The sequence below is a fragment of the Neolamprologus multifasciatus genome, chromosome 9 (genome assembly GCF_963576455.1).
Source record: "Neolamprologus multifasciatus chromosome 9, fNeoMul1.2, whole genome shotgun sequence".
NCBI classification, from domain to species: domain Eukaryota; kingdom Metazoa; phylum Chordata; class Actinopteri; order Cichliformes; family Cichlidae; genus Neolamprologus; species Neolamprologus multifasciatus.
Genome location: NC_140447.1, coordinates 28,204,760 through 28,229,145, shown reverse-complemented (window position 1 = coordinate 28,229,145; position 24,386 = coordinate 28,204,760). Strand labels below are relative to the sequence as shown.

Here is a 24,386-nt window from a genome sequence, read left to right as displayed (position 1 = left end):
CTGTAAAATCTGACCGCGGATAGTTATGCTTTATCTTTCCTTGACAGGTGGAAATTAAGGTGACATACACGTTGTCTATTGAGCGGGAAACACAAGAGACTAAGCTAACTATCTATTTTTTAAATGCAGATTATCCGGACATTATTCTAGGGCAAGCTGTCTGATAATATCAATGAAATTCCAGATTGAAATGAAGGAAAACATGAAGGAAATGTTAGTCAACTCATTACCACAAGAACTTCAGCCTAATTGCATTTAAAGCCTTTAAACTCATTCTGTCCTGCTTAAGAAAAAAAATACACTCATTATAATTGTTAACTGTTATCTAATTATATTATGTTATATTGGTCAACGGCGAATTAAAACTCAAATTTCGCTAAGCGAAAACGGAAGTGCGCTGCGGGGAATGCTCTTGCCCATTTGGCCAATGGGGACTAAGCGGAAGAGAAAATCATCACTGCTGTCTGTCTGTGTCACATATTCAGGGAGATACAGACAGAAAAGTCGGCCTCGGTTAGCTGTGTTTACATCCAATTCCGGAGCTAAAACAACGCTAGACTGCGGGTACAGCAGCGGGGATGGAGCCTCAGGGCAGAGACGAAGGGAAGGGGCCGGTGCTGCACATCGTGGTGGTTGGATTTCACCACAAAAAAGGCTGCCAGGTACGTGAACCCATGCTCCCAGCTAACATCGGCTAACTGCTAACCGAGTCCGCACATCGAGTTGACATAAAGGTGCATTTTCACTAAACTTCTGTAGGGTACGAGTGTCATCTTACGTGTCTATTATGCCCTTGTTTTTTAAACAGCGCATGCACAGTCCTGCAGTAATGCGGACATTTCTAAACATAAAAACAGTAAAAACTACATACTTCTCACTGCCTGGCTTCCCTGTCAGTGAAGAGAGGTTAAGATCAGCTGTTTGCTGTGGGCTCACAGGGTTATACAACACGAGCCCTGCTGCCAACTGTTCAGTGTTTTCATCACAGGCTGCAGCATACTCATCATCACTGCTCCTGGACCCTGCTTGTATCTGGGTATGCACAAAAATGGAGCAACAAGCCGATTAATCAATCAATTCAGGTTTTCTTTGAGCTGTTTAGAAACATTTTCTTGGTCTCATGTCATTGTTTACTTAATATTTAGGGCCTTTTTGATTAAAAGAAGACACTTGAAACTGTCACTATTATAGGAGTTGTTGTTTAAAAGTGAAAAATATGTTTTGTGCCCAGCTGACAAGACAGACAGAAGGCATTACTGACTCATTATTCTAGGACTGCACTTGAGCGGATTTACATGCTAAAAAGTTTTAAAAACTCCTGCTCGATCTTGCACTGGCGATTTACAAGACTTGTCAGTTTATTCTCTGCCTGAAACAAAGTCTCTCTTTAAAGAGCCCCTTCCGTTTAAGCCTGCTGTCTCTTGATTGGCTAACTTCCAGAAGCTTGCTGAGGGGCAGTAGCACTCAGTGTTTACCTTTTTATTTATTTATTTATTTTTATCTTTTTAAGGATTTTTACTACATATGAAACTTTGGCCCTCCAATGGGGAGGTTTACAAGATTTCACATTTGTAGCAGTTGTTTAATTGTGAAAATAATTTGTCTGACAAATCATCACCTAAGACCAAACTCTGTGTGGCCGTTAATGTAAAGTGAGCTTAACACCCCCGCTTTACTCATTCTAATTTTCTCTCATTGTTGTTTTGTTCTTCTTCTTCTGCTGCTGATTCAAATTTCATTAAATGTGCAGTTACACACTGAACTTCCTCCTCCTCCTCGTCCTCAGTGGTGGTGTTGTTGTCTCCGCTCTCCATCTGTTTTTCTTTCTGCGGTTTTGCAAACAGCTGCTGCTCAAGCACAAAGATAAAACAGCAGTTTTCCTGATGTAAAGATGAGACCAGAGCCCCGATAAAGCACCCAGTGTGCAGTCTTTGTTGCCTTTAATGGGCCTGCGCTCGGGGATGGAGGTGGTGGAGGTTATCGGATAAGGGTCAGCGATCTCCTGCTGGGCGGCACAAGATTGGGTTCCTGGCTCTTTAATCCGTTTCTCAGCGTCTCTTTCACAACCGCCCTCCTCCTCTTATTCACCTGCTGTCCATCTGCTTGCCTGGCAGGATTTCGAGGCCTTTTACATGTATTTTTTATTGGAAACCTTAATTAGTGATGCAGCAGGAACATCCATCACACAGAAATATGTTTACTTATGTTTTCCCACTTACTCTTAAGCATGTAAACACAAATAAAAATGCATAAATGAGCCTGATAAAGGCATTGAAAGTTTTTTAATTCCTTACATCTGCAAAGTTTATTTTTAACAGTACATTAAGAAACATTGGCACATACATTAAAAATCTGCACCCTAACATGTTTTGCAGTTGGCTTAGTTTGTTTGTTTGGAGGATTACATAGTAATTCATGGACAGATTTGCATGAAAATGCCACAAAATGTGGGGCTCGGTCCACTGCGAGATGGGACAAAATTAGACATTTCATCCATGGACACAAGCGATTATTTTGATAGTCGACTAGTCACTGATTATTTTTGCGATTAGTCGACTAATCAGATCATCATCCGTTGGACGTAAAACATCTTATTGCACCAGCAGCATCTGCTCTTATATAACTATCATTAGCTTACAGCTTGAAGTGTTTAAGGTCTGTGCTAACTAAAAATAAAGACAAGATGATAGTTTATTAAACTGTTAATGAAATCTGCAGATTGTCTCAGTGAAGTTTAATAATAAACTCAGCCGTCTGCTACATTGATATCTAAGATATAACAGGACATCTCACACTTCTGCTCAATCAGTTTTCTGTGTGTCGTTTATTCAGCTGTGTGAAAACTAACTGTAATCTAACTTTAATCTTTAAGCAGTTTTCTGTTCCACTTGTGCAGGTCCGCTGTTTTTCTTTTTCAATTGCATTTGAATTAACTCATTCTTTGTAGTTAAATTACTTTACTTCTCTCTCATTACTTCACGAGTAAGGAAATGTTATGTGTATATGAAACTTTCTAAGGTACACTTAGAAACACTACAAGTCACTGTTGCTGAGCGTTAGTAATTATTTCAAGTGCTTTCACATATGGGGACCTCAATTAGGACCTGACTCAGTAGAGCAAGGAGCAAAGCTGATTAAACGAGCTGGAGACATGCAGTTCTCTTTCTCTTGTCATTAGAATTAAGTTAGATTACCTGATAGCACTGCTGTTTCTGTGTGCGGCAGTGCGAAGTGATGGTAGGAGCTGGTTTTGAGCTCCTCCCCCGAGGTCTCCTCACATACCTGAAACGGCTCACCTTGGAGGCATCTGGGTCAAATGCCTGAATGTCATATATTCTCCTGATGTGGAGGAACAGCTCTACACTCTTTCAGTCTCTACTCACAGCTTGTGGCTGCTGGTGAGGGTGTGAATGTTGATCGACCAGTAAATCACCTGGAAAGTGCTGTTGGGATAAACTCAATTATCCTGAATACCACATTTGGCCAGATTTTGGAATAATTGGACAAAAAGTTTGGACAGAAATATTTGAAAAGGTGTGGGAAACATCTGTTTCGAACTTTTTTTTTTCTTTTACATTTATTGGGTCTTCAGTGTTCTTCACATTGAGATGTTCTTGTTGTTTTGTTATTGACTGCCCCCATGAGTCTACTCTTAATCCAAAGCCTTCTCTGATTTAGTTGGATCTCTTTTTGCCACTCAGTGATTGCTCATAAATCCTCTGCTTCCAGGATGTGCATGGTATTTGCTTTGCAGGCCTGTTTCTAGGCTATTCCTCTGCACCATCAGTTTCATTGGGATGATGTTCTAGGCGGCCTTTGACACTAAAGTTGTGGTTGAGTTTTGCTTCGGCTGGTTTCCTGTCTGAGTGAAATGATCGAGCCATTATAGGAGCTGTCTGAATTCTCACATTACTAACAACTCCTATAGCAGAAGAGACACTGAAGTGTCTTTTATTAACGGAAAGACGGTAATAGCATGCACCGTCCAACTAAACAGGAAAATTAATGATCAACATTATGTAAATTGCTGCTGCTGTGTCTTCCACTGCATACCATAACTTTCTAATAGGCAGATGCATTTGTACCTTTAGATTTTCATTTTAAGCCCACATGCAAACTACAGATGTTACACAATGACAATAAAATCTGGTTTCTATAAATTATTTTCCTTTTGTGAAGCACTTTGCAAGCCACGTCTTTCTTTTTAACTCCAGCTGCTGTCGTAAAGTGATGTTTTTTCCCACATTGTCCACCTTTACCCTTCCAAACAGATGTGGCGTAGGAAGATTTATTACTTTAGAGGCCTTAAAGCAGGTATTTGATACACAAACGGCTCATAATTGGTGATATTAGATTTTAGAATATGTGTCCCAGATACAGGAAACAGTATAACTATGATAAACAGAATTAGAGCCGTTAGAGAAGCATCCCTGTTTAAATTTATTATGATTACAGTCACTAAAATACCTCAGTGAAGCTAAACGTCCGGCACAAAACATCAGAGTAAGAAGACGTGGCAAACTGCACCTCCTGCACCTCATTAACTTTTCATTTGAGGTGAGGGTAAAATGATTAGGAAAACACACGTGAGGTCATTCAGTGCAAGTGATGGAAATTTTCCATGACTTCAAACTGACAAACGTCCTCATTTGTATTCAGTGTGTTCGCAGATTACCTGCGTGAGCTAAAACAGCCTGAATGAGGTGTTATTCTTTCTCCGTTCTTTCCTCAGGTCGAATTCTCTTACCCGCCGCTGATGCCAGACGAGGGTCATGACAGCAACCTGCTCCCAGAAGAGTGGAAGTACCTCCCGTTCCTGGCTCTTCCTGACGGAGCACACAACTACCAGGAGGGTACGGCACAAACTCACTTTGTAATTAAGTCTTATGAAGTCTTACAAAGATCCCGGTGTTACTTCATTTGCAGAGTGCTGACAGATTGTTTACAAATGGAGCATTTTTCTGCTGAGACTTCAAACGTGCTTTTGAAGCTTGAAGCTTTGCTTATGGGCCTGTGTACAGTTTTCATGTTCTCCACTTGTCTCCAGGTACTCGAGCTTCCTAGCACAGCCCAAAGACGTGTGTTACAGTCACTGGTTATGTGAATGTGAACACGAATAGTTGTTTATCTCTTTGTGTTAGTCCTCTGTTTGTTGGACGGGCTGTACCACGAAGCAGGCTGTAACATTCATCAAAAGGCATCAAATTACTGACAAGATTTTGTGTGAATAAAGTGCTAAAATGTGAATAATTGGAGGCTTCAGATACCTGACTGGTTATTATGCCAATAAAACAGGGTTTAAATCACTGTTATTGAAGTTTGTTATTGAATTTCCAAAGTGTGGGAATGAGTCAGCAGGTGCTTCTCACAGAGGTGATAAAATCATGATTGTCCTCCGGTGATTTTAAAAGGCTGGCGTCACTTCTGTAAACAGAGAGGTGGGTGTGAGCGATAGTGAGTGGCTCGCCTGTTGGGGCTGCGGTCATGTGACGGGCCCGTGCTGACCTGTGAAGGCAAATAGCAGGAACCGAGCCAAGGCTCATATCTGTAGTTTCAACTTCAAAAACTACACTCATCAGCATGGAGAGCTCTCACTTCCTGCTCAGAGCTGTCAGCTGTTTGTTGGTCAGCTCGGTGATTCAGCAGTGAAAAAACGAGCGCTTCATGTAACAGAGACTGCTGTTACACAACGAGACTGATTAGTAAAAGTATCCAGGATATTAAGGAACAGCTTGAAATAATACATTTAATTTAGTGAGTCATGTTTCTGGACTTCAGTTTTCATCACTTTTAAAGGGCTGAAAAACCCAGATTTGGATTCTGGGGTCACTTGCTTTACTTTAATATTAAATATCATTAGAAACTGCTTTGTTAGGTTTATTAAAATATGGTCTGGATAAAAAAATTGTTGTATTTTCCAAAGTCGAGAGCTGTGTCCAGAAGAGCAGGGCCTGGGGAGGCGCATACTCTTTGAAATATGTTTAATAAATAAAATTTGAAGTAGTATGCAGATATCTGCAGAGTGCCACTGGCCTATCCCCAACAAATGTCACTGGGTTGGGACCATTGCTGCAACATAACTGGGTGTATTTACTCAGATTTGTCATGCGGCGTGTTACACATGTGACTTACATGTGAAAAATCCCCAGTTTGCGACTGGGAGGAGACAAACACAACCTCAGGGCTCAAATAAATGGGTGAGTTGTATCAGAAAGGCATTTGTGCTTCATCAAACATGCGGGTGTTGGCCTCTGCTAAGCCCAAAAGTACTTTCTGCTTGACTGAAGTACAGCTTTAATATACTTTTGATGTTTTTCTTTCTTATTATTTCATCTTCTACTTTTTTCTACTACATTTCTGAAGCAAATACTGTAATTTGTACTCTGTACCATTCATTTTACAGTGGTGTAGTGGTCAGTAGTCAGCACTGATGCATCACAGCCAGGAGGTTCCTGACTGGAGCCCTGAATGTTTTCTCCAGATACTCTGACGTCCTCCCGCAGTCCAAAGGCGTGTGATAATAATGGATGAATGCATGATTACATTTGGCTTTCCTAAACTGCCCAGCAGTATCTAAAGTAATTACAATCATCTCCAGCTGCAGCTTTAAGGAATCAATAAGTATTATCCAGTAATAATGTACATGGAGCTGCATAATGAGTAACTAATGCAGGAGGGCTCATTGCTGCATGAGCCTTGACAGTTTACACTGGTGCTACGTCTGATCAATTATTCTGACTTCCTGTGAGCCCCCCTGCTGTCTCCCCGAGTCTAAAAAGTCTCCCTTGAATACATATCAGCCTGAGCTCCACTCGCACAGTTTTCACTGTAGAGAAATCTCTCTGGATCGGTTCCTTTGTTGCCTCCAGCGTGTTGTGAACTGATTAAGAAACAACAGCAGCTGCTTCTGTGAAACACTAAAAGCAAACAGAGAGTCTCCTGCACATGTTTGGCACGGGAAAATCACCAGTCTCATAAAACTATTTCAAAGCAGTTTTCTTAAGCTATCGCATCCTCGCACAGGAGATCCAGTCAGTAAAAAAGAAAGATGGTGATCTAGTGCAGCAGAATCTGCTGTGTTGAGCAGAGACATGAGAGCTGGATCCTGGCATATCAGAGCTGCTTGGTTGGGTTTGACGTACGGAGAGTGTGGCCTCTGCACAGATGCCCCCGCCGTTGCCTCTTCTTTAATCTGTGACGTCCACAGTCTAACCTCTGTGACCCCACTGTCGTCTTGTTCAGAGGAAATACTAGTCACGTTGTGAAATCCTCCTCAGCCCCCCTCCTCAGACTGAATTGAGTTGAGCCCTGAAGTTTTATTTGAGTCTCTTCCTTTCCCCATCATCTTCTTAATGACAGAGGACAGCTGTCGTGTCGCTGCAGTTTCTAATCTTTGTGCTTTTGATTGATGACTGACGTTGTTTCTATATTGGTAAATATCTCCCAGTGAGTGTAGAAGAGGAATCAGGTTGTAAAGCACATGATTTTTGGACTCCCAGTCCAAACCTCTCAGTAATGAGAATTTCTCCTTTTGAATTCCTTATTCTTCACTCTACATAAACCATAATCATAATGATTTATCTTGGAGTTTTTTTGGGTGAATTTATGTGTTTTTGAAGTTCTCTTATGCTAATTTTGAAAATCATTTTTTTAAATGTGTTTTTTGGGAAGCAAAAGGCTTGAGATAGAACAGAATAATCCTTTAATTGTCCCACAAGGGGAAATTTGGTTGTAACAGCAGCCAAAAAGACAAATATACAAACAAACAGTACACAGGACACAGAACAGGAACATACACAATTTTTCTTACATATTTACATTAAGGACAATGGTTACTATAAACAGAGAGCACTATACAGTTATTAAATTAAATAAAAATAATTACAGGTAAGAGGCAAACCAGTTTGCAGTGCGAATCGGTTGATTAAATTATTGCAGTTACAGCGCAGATGTAAACATGTTTGTTGGGAGCAGTTCAGATTGTACAGTCTGACAGCTGCAGGGAGGAAGGACCTGCGGAAACGCTCCTTCATGCATCGAGGATGCAGCAGTCTGTCACTAAGGAGCTCTGCAGTTCAGCAGCATCTACATGCATGGGGTGGGAGACTCTGTCCATCAGAGATGTTATTTTGGCCAGAGTCCTTCTGTCTCCCACCACCTGCACTGGGTCCAGGGTGCATCCCAGAACAGAGCTGGCCTTCCTGATGAGTTTATCCAACCTCTTCCTCTCAGCTGTCGATAAACTGCTGCTCCAACATACAACACTGTAAAAAATGACAGATGCCACCACAGAGTCATAGAAGGTCTTTAAAAGCGCTCCCTGGACTCCAAATGACCTCAGCCGCCTCAGCAGGTCGAGTCTGCTCTGACCCTTCCTGTAAAGAGCATCAGTGTTGTGGCTCCAGTCCAGTTTATTATTCAGGTGAACACCCAGGTACCTATAAGAGTCCACTATCTCAATGTCCACTCCCTGGATGTTCACTGGTGTCAGCGTGGTGGGTCTGCGTCTCCGGAAGTCCACCACCAACTCGTTGGTTTTCCCAGCGTTGATCAGCAGGTGGTTCTGCTGACACCAGTCAACAAAGTCCAGAGTCCACTGTTTGTACTCTGAGTCGTCCTCACCTGTGATGAGGCCGACTATGGCAGAGTCGTCAGAGAACTTCTGTAGGTGGCAGCGTGGGGAGTTGATGGAGAAGTCTGCAGTGAAGAGGAACGGTGCCAGCACAGTTCCCTGTGGGGCCCCCGTACTGCAGACCAGCGTGTCAGAGACACAGCCCTGTGTCCTCACATACTGTGGACGTTCTGTGAGGTAGTCCAGTATCCACTGGGACATGTGTTGGTCCACTCCCGATAGCTCCAGCTTGTCTCTCAGAAGTCGTGGCTGGATGGTGTTGAAAGCACTGGAGAAATCAAAGAACATGATCCTCACAGTGCTTCCAGGCTTCTCCAGGTGAGTCAGAGCTCGGTGCAGGAGGTAGATGATGGCGTCCTCCACCCCAATGCCTGGCTGGTAAGCAAACTGCAGCGGATCCAATGAAGACCTCACCAGGGGGCGCAGATGGTTTATGTAAATGCCTCCGTAGCTGCTCTGCTTCCGTAAACAAGTTTTAAAATGCTTAAAAGGATGATGTGAATTTGGACGTTTAGTGCAGCAACGATTTTATTGATTCAAATGTCCAGAGTGTCCCTGAATGCACCGAAATAGTTCAACATGACTCTCAAATGCAGTCATCCTTCATTTATTGTTTCTGGCCATTAAAAAATTGCTAATTCCAAAACTTGTTGATGCTCAGCTCTCAGTAGCCCTAAAATGTTTATTGATTGTTGTTTAATAAAACAATTATCAAAGAGCTCTCAATGTTAAATAGATTTAATCTTCAGTGTTAGAGCTGTGCCTAATCTGCTGCCTTGAGTTTCATTCTGTGGTGTCCAATTAGATGGCAGGAAATCCATCCAATGTACAATATACTCTGCAAAATACTGCAACAAAAATTGTGTTTGAAAACCCCCCAACACAAAACGCAGCACAATAAATAAGCATTTACGTCTAATATGCTTTTTTTTCCTTGCAAGAATGGCTTTAACTGATTATTGAAATATTAAAATGACTGTTGTGCCCTGTGATACGACTATCTGAATCTTGGAGCAGAAATTGAGACCCATCAGATGCAGCCATGTTTTTCCAATCTCTTAGGGTCGAGTTTTTGTGAGCTTTTGTAGCTTCAGTTTCGTGTTGTTAGCTGACAGGAGTCACGCCCACTGTGAGCTTCTGCTGCTGTTTTTGTGTGCACATCGTCAGAGATGCTCTTTTGCATCCAGTGCCACTCGAATCGCCTTTCTTCCTCTTTCCAATGTTCAGTTTGAACTTCTGCTGGTTGTCTCAACTGTGTCCTCATGCTGCCATGTGATTGGCTGATGGGATATGTGCAGGTGTCTGTCTTGTAAAGCCGGTTCTGAATTTCTTAAATGTTGCTTCTGACAAATACAACTGTAAAACTTAAAGCAAACATTTTTAAACAGAGTGTAAACTGCACAAACTCTTACTCGTGACTCGTGAGCTGTTAATCTGAACATGAGGAGCAGCTTTTTTTCTTTTCTTTTCTCCAGCTATCATCAAGCAACTTGTAAATGTTTGCTTCCTTCAAGTTTATCCAGTTTGGCAGCTGGTTTGAAAACCTGCTGTCAGTCACTGCAGTCTTCCACAAACACTCTTTATCTAAACTTACTGGTTTTTATTGTATCGATGGTCTTTGCTGAAGCTGCTGTTTACCACAGAAAAGAAAAAGCATATCAGTCTCATCTAACTGCACACAAGTGATTTTTCTCATGCTGTCTTTTCTTTCTGCCCTTTAGCGTGTGGTGTAATAATGTGATTGTGTCTTTTTGTTGGTTTGCAGACACTGTGTATTTTCACCTGCCGCCTCTCAGTGGAGACACAAAGTGTGTCTATGGAGTGTCCTGTTATCGTCAAATAGAAGCAAAGGTCAGTTTATGAACGACAGTAGGCACACTTGAATGAGCAGGCACCTATGTGCAGCAGCTCTATGACAGAAAGCTACGCCCATGACATGGGTGGAGTACCAGGCAGTTTATGTAAATATATTCTTTAAAATGTTTTTACTGATTTTGTAAGAGCCTGGTAGGATGTCATTTGCAGCTACTGCTAAAAGGTGTTTGCAAGGTTTGAAATGTGCCTTAAACTTCCTCATTTCTTTAATAGCCACCGAGGTTGATTATTTCTGTTTTCTTTGTATTATTGAAGGGTTTTACCTTACAGTATAAAACACTTTGAGGCGACTGTTGTTGTGATTTGGCACAATACAAATACAATTGAGTGGAATTGAATCGCCTCGTCCCAAAAGCCTGAAAGAAAGAGCTGTTTTAGTTCCAGGAGGAAAAGATGCCATTGTGATCAAGTGGCTAAAACTAGAGACAGAGCTGCTACGTTTGCAGGAAAAGGGTGACGTGAAGTGTGATGATCACTGTAAGTGAGGTCTGTAGTTTCACATTTAATAACTTCAAACATTCGGGTAGAGCTGTGGACCATCCCAGATCGTATCACACTCTCTTCTCAATTTCCCTTTTTGCTCCAAGCCGTACTTCCTAATAATGGTAGCCATGGTAGCCTAACCCTAGCAGCCTGTTGGCTATTATCGTCATTATAGGATGTAAATGTGCATCATTAGGTTTCTGCATTTGCTTCACTTTTCAGACCCAAAGCTGTGTCTGTTGTTTGCATTGAGTCTAGTGAAACTGACCCAAACCGTTTGCGCTGTAACTGCAGCGTCGATTTAAAGCAGAGCACGCAGAGGGAAGTTTGTTTCACGATTGTTTTTTCTTGCTCGTCTTTCAGGCCCTAAAGGTCCGGCAGGCTGATGTCACCAGGGAGACCGTTCAGAAGAGCGTCTGTGTCCTCAGTCGAGTGGTGAGTCAGTCATTGGATGACTTAATTTAATAAGCTTTAATTTCAGTCTAAAAATTAAATTAAGTCAGTGGGCCGTAAAATGTTGCTGTGAGCTCACGTGGAGACGTGGAAGGAAATCGTGTAGAGAGGATGTTTTTATTTCCCCGCCCTGTGGCCTCCTCATTTAGGCTCTAAAGTCACTGTCTGCTGATCTATATGTGTCTGCATGTTATATATGTGTCACCATTGAGAATTAAGATTCATAATGTTTTATGTTTTACCCTTAAATCTTTTGGCTTTATAAGAAACTTCAGTTTCTTATGAGGTAATAATCAGAGGCAAACCAGGGTATTCCTTTTTCCCCCCCCATACATATGAATGAAATGACATCATTTACAGGGATTGATTGAGGGGGCAAAACACTTGTTTTTCCCAGAAAAAGCATATCCGCATCCCCTTGTCCCTGTTGTGATTTCCACACATGGTTATGTTGCTATGACAATACAATTTTAGGGAGGGCACCACAGGCCCTCTTTTAGCAGTGCCAACTGTAGAGTGGGGGAGAAAAACAGAGGCAGGAGGAAAAGCATCGAGACAAAGGCTGTCGCCACCCATGCTAAATAAATATAAAGCAGAAATTAGCCTCGCAGGATTTTTATGGGTCACACTGTAAATGACTCACTCACGTACGGCGTGTTTGCATTTCCTCGCAGCCTCTCTACGGTCTGCTCCAAGCCAAACTTCAGCTCATCACACACGCCTACTTCGAGGAGAAAGACTTCTCACAGATCTCAATCCTGAAGGTGAGAAAACAGTCAGACTAAACCTGTTTGAGTGAGGTAGTAGTATTTGTACCTTGCGGTCAGCTGCTTGCTCACCTCCTGTTTTCGCTGCAGGAACTGTACGACCACATGAACAGCTCTCTGAGGGGTTCAGCTCTGGACGGATCACAGGTTTATCTGGGTACGTGCCAGATCTGTCGGATAACAGGGGGGTTTAACAACAAATCTCAGCTTTTATTGATCCTTTTCATAAACATTTTGTTTTTCTCCCATCAGGGATGTCACCGAGAGATCTAATCCTGCACTTCAGACACAAGGTGGGGAAAATCTGATTACTTTGAGCACTAAAATCCACACAAAATATCCTGTTTATTTACATTTTTTATTTTTAAATCTTTGCAGGCTCTCATCCTCTTTAAGCTCATTTTGCTGGAAAAGAAGGTGAGAATTCAAACTTTGATGCATCCTTCCCCTTTTCTTCATATAATTTGGTAATTTTGAGGTTCTGTCAGTCCTCTAAGAGAAGACGAGGCCTCTATGATGTGGCTCTTTTAGCTTCCCGACGACTCCTTTCAGTCCCTTTCAGGTATAAGAGAGTCCTGACCCAGTTCTTCTAGACAAACATTTCCACCATATTTGCTCTAAATATAACCATATAATGTTAATGTATACTTGGGATTCACATATTGATCAGTATGCTTTTTAAGTTGAGTGGTGCTCAGTATTGGCAGATAATCACAGAGACAGATTGGAAAAAGCTTGGTGCATCTCTGATGTCTCTGATTTGTAGTTATTTCTATTTTCAGACTTTTGAAAAAAGTTCCTGTGCCTTTTTATACACTGAAAAATGTTTCCAAAAAATTTTGTATATTTTAAACTTAGTCTTACCCACATCTTCCCTCTTCCTTGCAGGCAAATCTGCCCAAGTTACTTTAAACCTGCAACATTTTTCTTTCTAAAAGTCTCCAAATCTGATGTCCGAGATCAGACTTACAAATCTTTTTAGGCATCCATATTCATAGACCCATCATACCGGATATCTATCCTAAAACGTTTAAAGGATCGAGCTCAGGTAGTTTTCCAGTTTGCCTTGACAGCAGGGACCTGAAGTTTTGCACAGTTTCTATTAAGAAATGTCTGCTGGAAGCTTTTAGCCACTGTGAATTGGCATGGGATGACCCTTTGGCTCCTTTATTAATTGTATTAGTCTTTTATACACTTTTAGATCCTGTTAAATTCTGTGTGTCTCGTCCATTTTTAAATATTTAATGCTCTTAGTTGCTGTGAAGTCCACCCTCCATTATTTGACTTAATACGTTTTTAAGGCTGATTCCATTACTGCCATTTAAGTCCTGTTGTAACGGCAACCTTCGGTCCTTCTTTGCCGTTTCTGCAGGACGTAAAGTTTCTGACTCGTGCTCTTGTTAAGTAGCTTGGATGCCTTCCGGTAGCAAAAACGAGGCGACGGAAAAAAGGGGCAAAACATTTATTTTCCATATAAACCGAAAGGTACAAAACAAATGCCTCTGGTGGGAGCTCCGTTTACATTCCCTTTATGATACAACAAAAAATAACATTAAAACGGCGATGGTCAAAAAACTGTTGCTCCACATCCTGCTCGCTTACCTAACCTTTTACCCACAGCCCTCCGCATGTGGGCCAAATACACACCCCCTTAACGACACTTATCAACACTTTACAACAACAGACTAACAAAGCAGGATTAATTTATGGAGCACAGCCGATTACATTACAACATAAAATGATCAAGATTATAATAGAAACTTAAAGATCTTGACAAATACTTAAATATGGCATGGACTTGGCTCCAACACCTGTTAAATTTTAATTAAATGTTAAATTGTTGATCGTGTGTGTGTGTGTGTGTGTGTGTGTGTGTATTAGTTGCGTTTTTAAAAACATTTTTCAGTGTTTTTCTGCTGTTTTGCCTTCATGTCTGCTCATCCATTTCTTTCACCTCTTTTCTTTCTTTCTTCTTGCTCGTGTTTGCAGGTCCTGTTCTACGTGTCTCCTGTCAACAGACTAGTAGGCGTTCTGATGACAGTGTTATCGCTGTTTCCAGGTCAGTAACTCCAAGAGGAAGACAGATCTGGCACTGATCTTCTGAATCAGGGCTTTGTGACACCCGGCACAGGAGTTCTCTAACAAAACTGTTTGTGTTGTTTTTGTGTTTTGGATTCTTGTTTCATTTTATTGATTATTTTTGTTCCAGTTTTGACTTTATGCTCATTCTAGTGATTATTTTTGTTTTTGGCTAACTGTTAGGCACATGACACATTCATGTCCTGCAAATATCTTTGTGCTCTTCCAGTGTGAAAGGCTTTGCAGCCTGTGGTGCACTTGTAGTAGTAGACTGATCGAACGTGTTTGCTGTGACATTCGTGCAGGCATGATCGAACACGGCCTGGTGGACTCGTCCCACTACAGACCTAAGAGCAGCGTGTCAGAGGACCAGAGTTTAGTGGAGAGTGTCTCAGGTGCCGAAGAGTTCGTCTCTGTGTCCGTCACCGACATCGATGGCTCCGCCCTTGACCTCGGGGTGGAGACGGCCCAGCCTGCCACAGAATCCTCTGGGAATAGCTCAGAGGGCGACAACCACCACCTCAAGCCGCCCTCACGCATCTCTCCCGAGTCCTCCGAGAGCGAGTGGGAGACTCTGGACCCCAGCGTGCTGGACGAAGGTGGACCGCAAGAGGCACCTTCTGAGACTGAGCCAGAGCTCCCGGAAACATTTGACTCCAAACCCGGAACGCCGATCACAGTGCAGCCGCAGGCAGTCACCGGTCAGGGAGGGGTCACCCAGGGCCTGGTGTCAGGTCTGGAGGAGGATCAGTACGGCCTGCCACTCGCCATCTTCACTAAGGTAACAGCAGCGATTAATACTTCTGTTAAAAATTCTGTTTCCTTTGAAGTGGTGCAAACCTCAGACCTAAATCTGAGAGGTCTTTTGCCGATTGCCGTCTTCTTGTGAGTCTTTTCTGAAGTTTTCTGCGTGACCCTGATTGCACCTGTTCCTGTTTCATCTTTTTGATTAGAAATGTCTTCTTGACAACTTTATAATTTATCAATATTGGTTAATAATTAACCAGTAAAATCTCAGCCCAGACAGCTGGGTGGAGACGAGCAGGTGTACGGCTGTCATAAACACAGCCACCTTTGTCTTTTCTTGTTTCCAGGGTTACCTGTGCCTGCCCTACATGGCGCTGCAGCAGCATCACCTCCTGTCAGACGTGACGGTGCGAGGCTTTGTCGCCGGAGCAACCAACATCCTCTTCCGTCAGCAGAGGCACCTCAGTGACGCCATCGTCGAAGTAAGTCCTGTGTGTGTAAAACTGTGGTATTAACTTTTTAAAATGTAAGTATTTAATATTTTTTTAATGCTAAAACACTGCTTCAGGTGGAAGAAGCTCGTATCCAGATCCAAGACCCCGAGCTCAGAAAGATGGTGAGTCTGACCACCGCAGACCTGCGCTTCGCCGACTACTTGGTCAAACACGTGACGGAGAACCGCGACGATGTCTTCCTGGACGGGACGGGCTGGGAGGGTGGAGACGAGTGGATCAGAGCCCAGTTCACCCTCTACCTTCACTCCTTGCTGTCTTCTGCATTACAGCAAGGTGAGACAATCAAAACTGTTCACAATAAATGTGTAAAATAACACCTAGAGAGGCTCTTACAAGCAATCACACGCTTCCATAAAACACATCTGGGAGCTTGTACGCATTTAGAAATGGACGGGGCGTTTATATTAGGTTTAATGTCTTCAACTAAATCACAACAGACAGAATAATGTGTGAAAATGCCCCAGAAAGAGACGAGACGAGCGGGATAAATAAATCTGTCCTGCATTTCCAGCTGTTTCCACATCTGATAGTTGGTTTTAACTTTATTTCCAACTAGTACAACTTAAAAAATCCTGTTTAGATGCCTTACTAGTCAGGATTGGAGCTGCCATATTGCATGTAACTGATGTCTTTGTTTCCCATCTCTTCCTTTCAGATAGCGAGCGGCTGCTGGCAGATTACGGGGCACCTTTCATCACAGCGTGGAAGATCACCCACAACTACCGGGTGTGGTACAGCAACAAGCACCCCGGCATGACCGCCGTCACCCCAGGGTAGGTGGACAGGAGAGCAACGACTTCTGTTACCTGCAGCTTTTGAATGTTTCTTATTTGTTTTTCATGATGCCATCTTCTCCGTTGTAGACATCCGTTCCAGGGTCAGTACAGCGTAGCCGACGTAAAGCTACGACTCTCACAGTGAGTGCTGTTTCATGTTATCTTATTATTATTTATCTTTTTCTTCTAAAAATCAGGAATTTGTATCTAGTTTTAATAGCAGATAAGATGCAGGGTGAAGCTTCACCCCATCGCTTGTTTCCTGCAGCTCAGAGCGTGTATGTTGCTGCCCTCTAGTGGTGGTTAGAAGAAGTCAAAGCTGCAGCAGCAGAGGGAGCAAGAGAGACAGAGAGTATGGGGCTCCTGTCTTTAAAGCCTTGCTAAAGAGTATCTGCAGAACTTTCCCTTTTTATTAAACCAAACACAGAGTTTGTAAAGTGACACCTGCAGGATGCAGGAGTATCATTGTGAGACGCTGCCCCGCCTTGACCTTAGTTGTCACATAATAGGGTGGTCCCACGAAACCTTGGCAGATTGTGACGCACACCCATTTTCACAGCTTGGCTTGTGTTATTAGGTACAAGATCAATAGGGGGTCCATAGCTGGACTCCCTTAAGGTGTAATAGACCTCCCACCCACTCCATGACATGCTGGTTAGTCACAGGAGCACGTTCAGTGAGAGACTGAGTACCAAAAAGCATCACTGAACGCACTGTAACCAAAATAATTTCCCCTAAGGATCAATAAATTATTCTGATTCTGTGACCCTGTGAGGGACACAGAGGGCTTACAAATCTGGGACTCTCCACCAGTTCCTCTCTGAACTGAAGAAGCTTCTCGGATGAGAGGTGAAAAGAAACGTGAACAAGTCCAGATGCTTTTCTTTCCAAGCTACTAAGACTACGATGACCTTAATGACTGAGAACCTTCAGACATGTTTTGTTAGTACTAAACTCTGCATTCAATACTGTTGACAGTTACATTATGCATATATGCTGAGATACTGGGCGGGTGTATCAGGGTCTGCCTGTTCTCCTCACATGTGCCTGCTTCAGGTCTTCTTCCACTTGTCTTCTCAACGATGTGATATAAGATCCCCCCCCCCCCCCCCACACACACACACACCCACCCCCCCCAGGCACATTCTGAGCATTTTTAAGATAATTTCTCCTTGTTTGTTCCCCCTGCCAGACGTTTTTTTTCTTAAGGTACCACTTTAGGTATCCTTCCCACTTTTGCTAAATCCTCTAGCTTTTACTTTGAAGGAGCTGTCTAATTTTTAACACATGCAAAAGTTGATATATTTATACTGTAAAGATCTTGACAGTTTATTTTTAAAAAGGGCCAAAGTTACAAATAATGATGCCAGCGTTTGTGTAGGTAAACCTATGAGCCAAAGGTTCAGGCTTCAGATTCCTCTAAAAGCAGTTTCAGTGTTTTCTACTGTTGGGCAATAATATGAGAGTCTGCACCAAGGCCCAGAAAAATATAAATAAAGTTTATTTTGAACTTTTGAATGATGCAATTGTTACTCTAAAAAAAGTCCAAGGATGAAAATATGGAGCTGGAAATGAAAAAAACAGTGTTTACTTAAAATGCCAAATGAAGTAAAAATAAGTCAAAATATGGGAGATTGAGACTCGCAGCTCTGAAGAATGTGTTTTTTAAATTTTAGCGTCTGTTTTTAGAGCCACTGATGATTAAATTTCCAATGGCTGTCAGGCTCAGTGCACCCAAACACCCCAGCTGTGAATACTTTATGAATACAGTATATGACAAGGAGCAGCAGGCAGCGCGTCGCTTGGATGGCAGCTCAGCGGTCAGAGTCGACTCGGGTCGGGGGTTGCGGTGGCAGCGAGGGTCTCATATCAGCCGGACTCATTAATTATGAGTGAGTTTCATTCTCAAAAACAGAGCCAGAGACTTCTTCAGCCTCAGCTCCGGTTTCATTCCAGGAAGTGTGGATGAAAGGCGACTCCGTCCACAGCTGGAGTGCCGCGTCTAGGGTTACGCTTCAGATAAATGCCTTCCCACCACACACACACACACACACACACACACACACACACACACACACACACACACACACACGGTCCCTAACTTAGCTTCATGGTAGGATCTGCTTGGCTGTCATACCCAAAGTTCTCGCTTTACCCTCTGGTGTTCGGTGACATGGCCCCTGAGAAATTTGTCGTAATGCTTCAGTAAACAAACACACAGATAAACAAACAGCACAGGGTTAGATTAGTATAACTGCACAGCGTCCAATCAGGAGACTTCTACTAGATTAACAGACACCCCTGCGCACTTTTAGCACATTTACTTTGTCTGAAAAATTATGAAACTTATAAATTGAAAATAATGTAAAATTAGCAAAATTTCAAATTAAATTCATTAAATATAATAAAACATATTTTACATATTTTACAAAAATCATAAATGATAATTTTTAAAATACTTTTTGACAATCGGAGCAGTGACTTTAGACTGTGCAGTAAGATGTTCTGGTAATCGGTCCATAGAAATGACTTGATTTAAATTTGGCAGGTGTCCCGATTAGGATCACGTTCCCGTTAACCTCTGGAGCGCTTCCAGTACGGCTGCTATATTTAGATTTGTGAACATCTCCGTTTACTATGAACAAAATCTTTGCAACTGTTTATTTCCGTAAAGACATCAGAATCAAATATCAAGTGGCACTAAACAGGATGAAAAAGGTCACCGATGTATTACAGTTATTGAATCAAGCACGCGCGAGTTGTCTTTTAGTAGAAAATAAATAAAAACAAACACAATAGAAACACTGAACGGGTATTTTTACACATGCAATATAAAATATTAAGTATAAAGAAACCAAAGCAAAAACTTAAAATAGTCACAAAAAACAGGATAATTATTTGTGTTTGTGAGAACATATTGTGTCATTATATTTATTTATTTATTGTGAAATAAAAACAGTCTTCCAATAGGAAGTATGTTTAGTGTCTGCAGGACACATGTTGTCAAGATGCTTTAGTATCACCATGGCAACCAAGAAAACAGAGCTTTAACATGAGTAGTAAGCGCTGTACTTTTTCCTAAACATAACCAAGTCTTCAAAATCTTCTTTTTTCCCCACAGAAAACGTAGCATTATGAAGATGTTTAGTAATTTTAGCATTTTAACTTGGGAACTTCAAGTAGAAATGTAAAAACCTCTGACATAAATGACGCAAACTCCGGTCTTTGGTGTGAACCGTGTGAACACTTCACCACCCAATCCCCCCAACTTCCTGTTTCTCCTTTTAATTGTAGAAAATATTCATTTTGTAAACATATATCAGTACATATGAGACTGTGCAGCTGAAAAATTGTGCTCAGTCAGAAAAATAAGGAGTGGAAATTCATGTGCAGGCATAAAAGATTAAAAAAAAAACAAAACCAGGAGGACAATTTGTATTGAGAAACATGAATCAGTAGATTAGAAGTCACAAGTGTTTTGCAACCTGCTGGGTTGTATCGGCCAAGACAGCTATGAGTCACACCAGCCAATAAAACAGCATATTAAAATGTTCTATCATACCAAGAAAGCTTGTTGTTTTCTTTAGTAACATGTGTCATCGGTGACCTTTTATTTATTTATTTGGTGTCCGTCAGTCTCGGGACATTTTCTTGACCCCAAAGAGCTGCCTTGGTGCTTCTCATCAGCTGGAGAATCGGCAGAAAACTCTCCCCCTGTGTTTCTCTGCATCGGTAAACACAGAGCTGTTTTACTGCAACTTGAGACATCACGGCTGGGGAAGAGGGGGGGACTGGGGTTAGTGGGGCAGACGGTGACGAGCCTGCTGTATCCCACTGCTTGGGAAAGTTTAAAAGAAGGCAGAGTCTGTGCACTCCACTCAGCTCATCACTGGATTAAAGAAAGAGAAAGACTCAGTGCCACGCTTGACTTCCTTGTGAATGTGCTGTGTTGCATGTGTATTATTGAAGCACCAGGAGGGGGCTACTAAAGGCCAACTCTTTTCATGTCCCCTCGTCATCAGCATTGGACAAAAAGCAGCCGGTGGCAGAGATGCTCTCAGAAAACAGAGTCATGTGATGAGCTGCACGGCTGCAGAGACACGCACACACACACTGATTCGTTACTGTTGGCGTACCGTGCTCTGCTATATAAGGAGCTGTTTTTTTGGGTCAGTCAGCTCGATGGAGAGTGCACACAGAAGCTCTGGGCTTTCTGGAAACCAGTGTGAAACTGGGTGGCAGGTTTACATGTGAGCCACAAAGTTTCCATTATTTCACCCAGATTTCCCCTGAACACATTCAAAGTTAAGATTTTTTCCAGTGTTGCTGTTCATCTCGAGCAAAACATTTAAAAACGTGATTCTGGATCTCGTTCATTAGTATTAAACTAATACTCCTCTAATTTTGATGTATTTCTGATCATGTGTGAGCTTTAAGATCTTAAGTAGGTTTACTTAATCATGTCTAATGAATAAACATAAACCACTAAACCAGTGTCAAGAGCCATCCTTAACCCTCAAGCGACCAGGCTTCAGTGGCTAAAAATATCCAGATGGGATCACTTGTGACTTATCAGGAATTCAGTTGTTCGTGTACCAAACAAGGAACAAATTAACAAAAAAAGACAAATTTGCAAGGAAAAAGTAACAAATTCTCAAATTTAAAAAAAAAGAAAAGTGTTTTGTTTGTTTGGTTTTTTTAACTGAGAAATTGCAACATTTTGCTGGAAAGAAAAAAAGAAAAATGCCAGAAATTCTCAAGGTAAAAGCCACAGACTTACGAGGAAAGAAATCACAGGTTTCTTCTTTTGTTTTAAAATTTGTGAGAAAGAAGTAACAAATTTTATAAGGAAAAAGTGACAAATTCAAAATGAACCCTTTAAAGCAAATCGTGTTCGGGGTTTTCTTTTTTTCCACTGAAAAACCAAAATAAATTCCACAATATATTTTGTAATTATTAACTTACAAAAAATGCCCGCTGTAGTAAATATGATACAAATGAACACTCATATATGCAAATTAGTATTTAATTTATTTTAAAGACCAATCGGAAGGTTCAATAAACACTCAGTTCTCAAAAAATGTTTCTTTTTGCAATTATTTCGTGGTTAAGACTTTAAAAAGTTTTTCAAATTTTACATCATATTTTGTACAGGAATACTTTCTTGTTAATATGAAATCAAAGCCGTTAATATCAAAACAAAGGAACCGCATATTTCCACAGTTTCTCTACATGAAACGAATGTAAAAGTTGTGAAATTATTCTTCGGACACATTTTTACCATAAGAAATTGTCATAACAGCACATGTCAACAGACGACTGTGATGGTAAATTAACCCACATTAATATAAAGGAGATTATATGGATTAAGTTTTTTTTTTAAAAAGCTTTCCCATATGGAAAAGATATACATAAATCTTATAAAGTTTGTATCTGTCTTGTGTGAAACAAGAGTGAAAACAGATATAAGATCCCTTGAAAAATTATATAATGAAACTTGTATGTTTTGGATCCTTACTAAAACAATATATGAAAGTAATGAGAAAGTGGCCACTTTCATGAGTAAATCATATAAGTTTTTACTATTTCTTTTCCATATGGGTTGTTTAGTGTCAGAATGTTTAAAATAGTCTCAAATCCAACATGACAGGAATTGTTAGCAGTGCTAATGGACGTTAGACACTTACATCAGGGACATGTTAACAGGGACATGTTTGCAAGACCAAAATAAATAAATTAATGGTGCTTTTGTCCCTTACTCATATATATATACTCATTACTTACCCTTACTGATATATTTCATTTTTCTAGATTTATACTAAATATGGTCTCCAAAAAACCCCGGGAACAATGTGCTGCTACAGTCATATACAAAAGATGATTAAACAACAACAACCATCCAAACATTAAAGACAGCTGCTAATTTTGCAAGCTTTGCAGATTTCTTTCTTTTTTTTTTTAAATTTGACTACTGGTGTCACTGTTGAGTCGGTGATGGTAACAAATGGGGTGCTGAAAATATAAAACGAACAGATTTTATTTTATTTTATTTGTTTAGGAAACTTCTACACTCACTTATATTCGGTTGCTTTTTAATTTGCGTGACCCAACTGCCCTGCTGGGATTGTCCGTCAGCAGATCCTCTACTTTAGCCAAAAAGAAGCACAGCGAGGAGAGGTTCCTGCCGAGGAAATGAGCAGCCACAAAGCTGGATTATTGATCCTAGCAACATGGGCTTAGCAACCGCAGCTTGTTTGGCAGATCCACTTGCAGGCGACGGCGCTGCAGGACAGCCGTCTGACTCCAAGATGCCGCAAAGTTGACGCTCTGCTCTGCTTCTGCGGAGAGCGGTGTCACGTTGATGCTACTCTGGCTCTGTGTGGTTTGAAGGAATGATGGCACTACGCACACGTCTCATCTTCTGTTTGGTTTTAGGTTTCATATGTAGACTTTACATCCTGCAGGCCTCTCAGAGCCACTCTGAATCTTGGCAGCAGTTTTTCTTAGTGGAAATCTTAAATGTTTGCTTTAATATTCACAGTTATTGCATTGATTTAATTTATTTTCACTGCCTTTTGATGTGTATTACCAATGACATAATAGGGCCAAAAAAAAGGGAGGAAGCTCCCGGGAGACAGAAATGTCACAAATTTATGAGGAAAAGAAACTCACATATTTGAACTTTTAAAAATGAGTTAATAAATAAACCAAAGATGGACAAGAAAAATTCCCAGACTGCAAATTTATCATTATTAAGACATAAATTGACAATTTAAAAAAACTAAAAAACCCTCAAACTTTAGAAGAGAAAGAAGTCAAGTGAAGCATAAAAAAGTAACAAGTTATTGAGGAAGAAAGTCACGATTTTGTGACGGGAAAGAAGTCACACATTTTGGGGGGAAAAAAATCTGTTATAGCTGAAAAGTTTTATAAAAACCTTTTTTAATAAGTCCCTGCAGACTTGTAGTCTGAATCGCAGTCTTTTAGGTTAAATATGGCCATAAATATGGAGAATAAAAGCAAGAACCTGCCTTCATATTCATTAAATTCTCTGTCTTAAAGCATTTTATTTAACATAACATAAACATAAATAAGACAAATTGAGACTTGTCGGCTCACAGAACATATGTGAATGTGTTGAAATCCAGTGATGTAATCTTCATGTGTGGTAGCTTTGTTTCCCGACATCACTTGTAAGTGCATCCTCGGCGTTGCGGGCCTCTGGTTTGATTTTCACGTGTAGTAAACTTGACAGTGAGTTTATGTTCAGATGAAAAAACGGCTCATTAGAGGCTTGAGTGACAGACGTCTGCTCCCTGCAGCTGCTGACATATATCCCCATCGTCTTTTTTAACAACGCCGCTGTTTGCCCAGATGATGCAGGAGCGAGATTCCTGCTGAATGTCAGGTCAGCGGGGATCCGCGTGAAAGGTTGTGTGCTGGATTCGCGCCAAGCTGCTGTTCAGATAAAGCTAGGCGCGGCCGCATTTAGCCCTACATTTGTTGTGAAACTTAGTCGTCTCGTTTCCGCTGTTGGGTCAGCTCCGATCATCACATTCACCACCTGTGACTGATGCTCAGTCGCTTTGCTGTTACATAATCCTCTTTAACAGGTTTGTGCAACATTTAGCAACAGCACGTTTATGTGGTTTCTTTCCTGGAAAGGAGGAAGAATTCCTTTAGTGTCAGATTGTAGACAGGGAGATGAAAATAGAGACTGCTTGTTCTGGGCGTTCGTGAACCTTTTGTTTTCTCTTTGCAGCTCGGTGCAGAACAGCGAGCGAGGGAAGAAGATCGGAAACGCCATGATGACAACCAGTCGCAGTGTAGTCCAGACTGGGAAGGCAGTCGGTAAGGCAGCTGCTCAGTTAAACCAGTCAACATTAAAGTGCAAACTTTGAGCTTTAATTCAGCTTTCAGTATGAACCTCAAAGAGATGACAGTACAAGTGAAGTAGGCCATCATAAGGCTGAAAAATAAATCTATTAGAGATCCAACAATGTGGCACATTCCTAAAAAGCAGACGGGCTGGCTCAGCAACACCAAAAGGCCTGGAAAA

General features: G+C 41.4%; 1 protein-coding gene across 1 annotated transcript in view; it reads left to right on the top strand.

Annotated features, from left to right (window-relative positions):
* Window positions 1-435: 435 nt before the first annotated feature.
* avl9 (AVL9 homolog (S. cerevisiase)) overlaps window positions 436-24,386 on the top strand; it is a 31,490-nt gene continuing 7,539 nt past the window's right edge. The window contains exons 1-15 of the mRNA XM_085172830.1: window positions 436-662; window positions 4,733-4,853; window positions 10,398-10,483; window positions 11,354-11,425; window positions 12,118-12,207; window positions 12,301-12,367; window positions 12,463-12,503; window positions 12,589-12,627; window positions 14,200-14,269; window positions 14,595-15,070; window positions 15,384-15,518; window positions 15,605-15,824; window positions 16,207-16,324; window positions 16,415-16,468; window positions 24,090-24,178. Coding sequence (XP_085028956.1) covers window positions 579-662; window positions 4,733-4,853; window positions 10,398-10,483; window positions 11,354-11,425; window positions 12,118-12,207; window positions 12,301-12,367; window positions 12,463-12,503; window positions 12,589-12,627; window positions 14,200-14,269; window positions 14,595-15,070; window positions 15,384-15,518; window positions 15,605-15,824; window positions 16,207-16,324; window positions 16,415-16,468; window positions 24,090-24,178 — 1,762 coding nt within the window. The 5' untranslated portion in view covers window positions 436-578. The remainder of the gene's footprint in view (window positions 663-4,732; window positions 4,854-10,397; window positions 10,484-11,353; window positions 11,426-12,117; window positions 12,208-12,300; window positions 12,368-12,462; window positions 12,504-12,588; window positions 12,628-14,199; window positions 14,270-14,594; window positions 15,071-15,383; window positions 15,519-15,604; window positions 15,825-16,206; window positions 16,325-16,414; window positions 16,469-24,089; window positions 24,179-24,386) is intronic.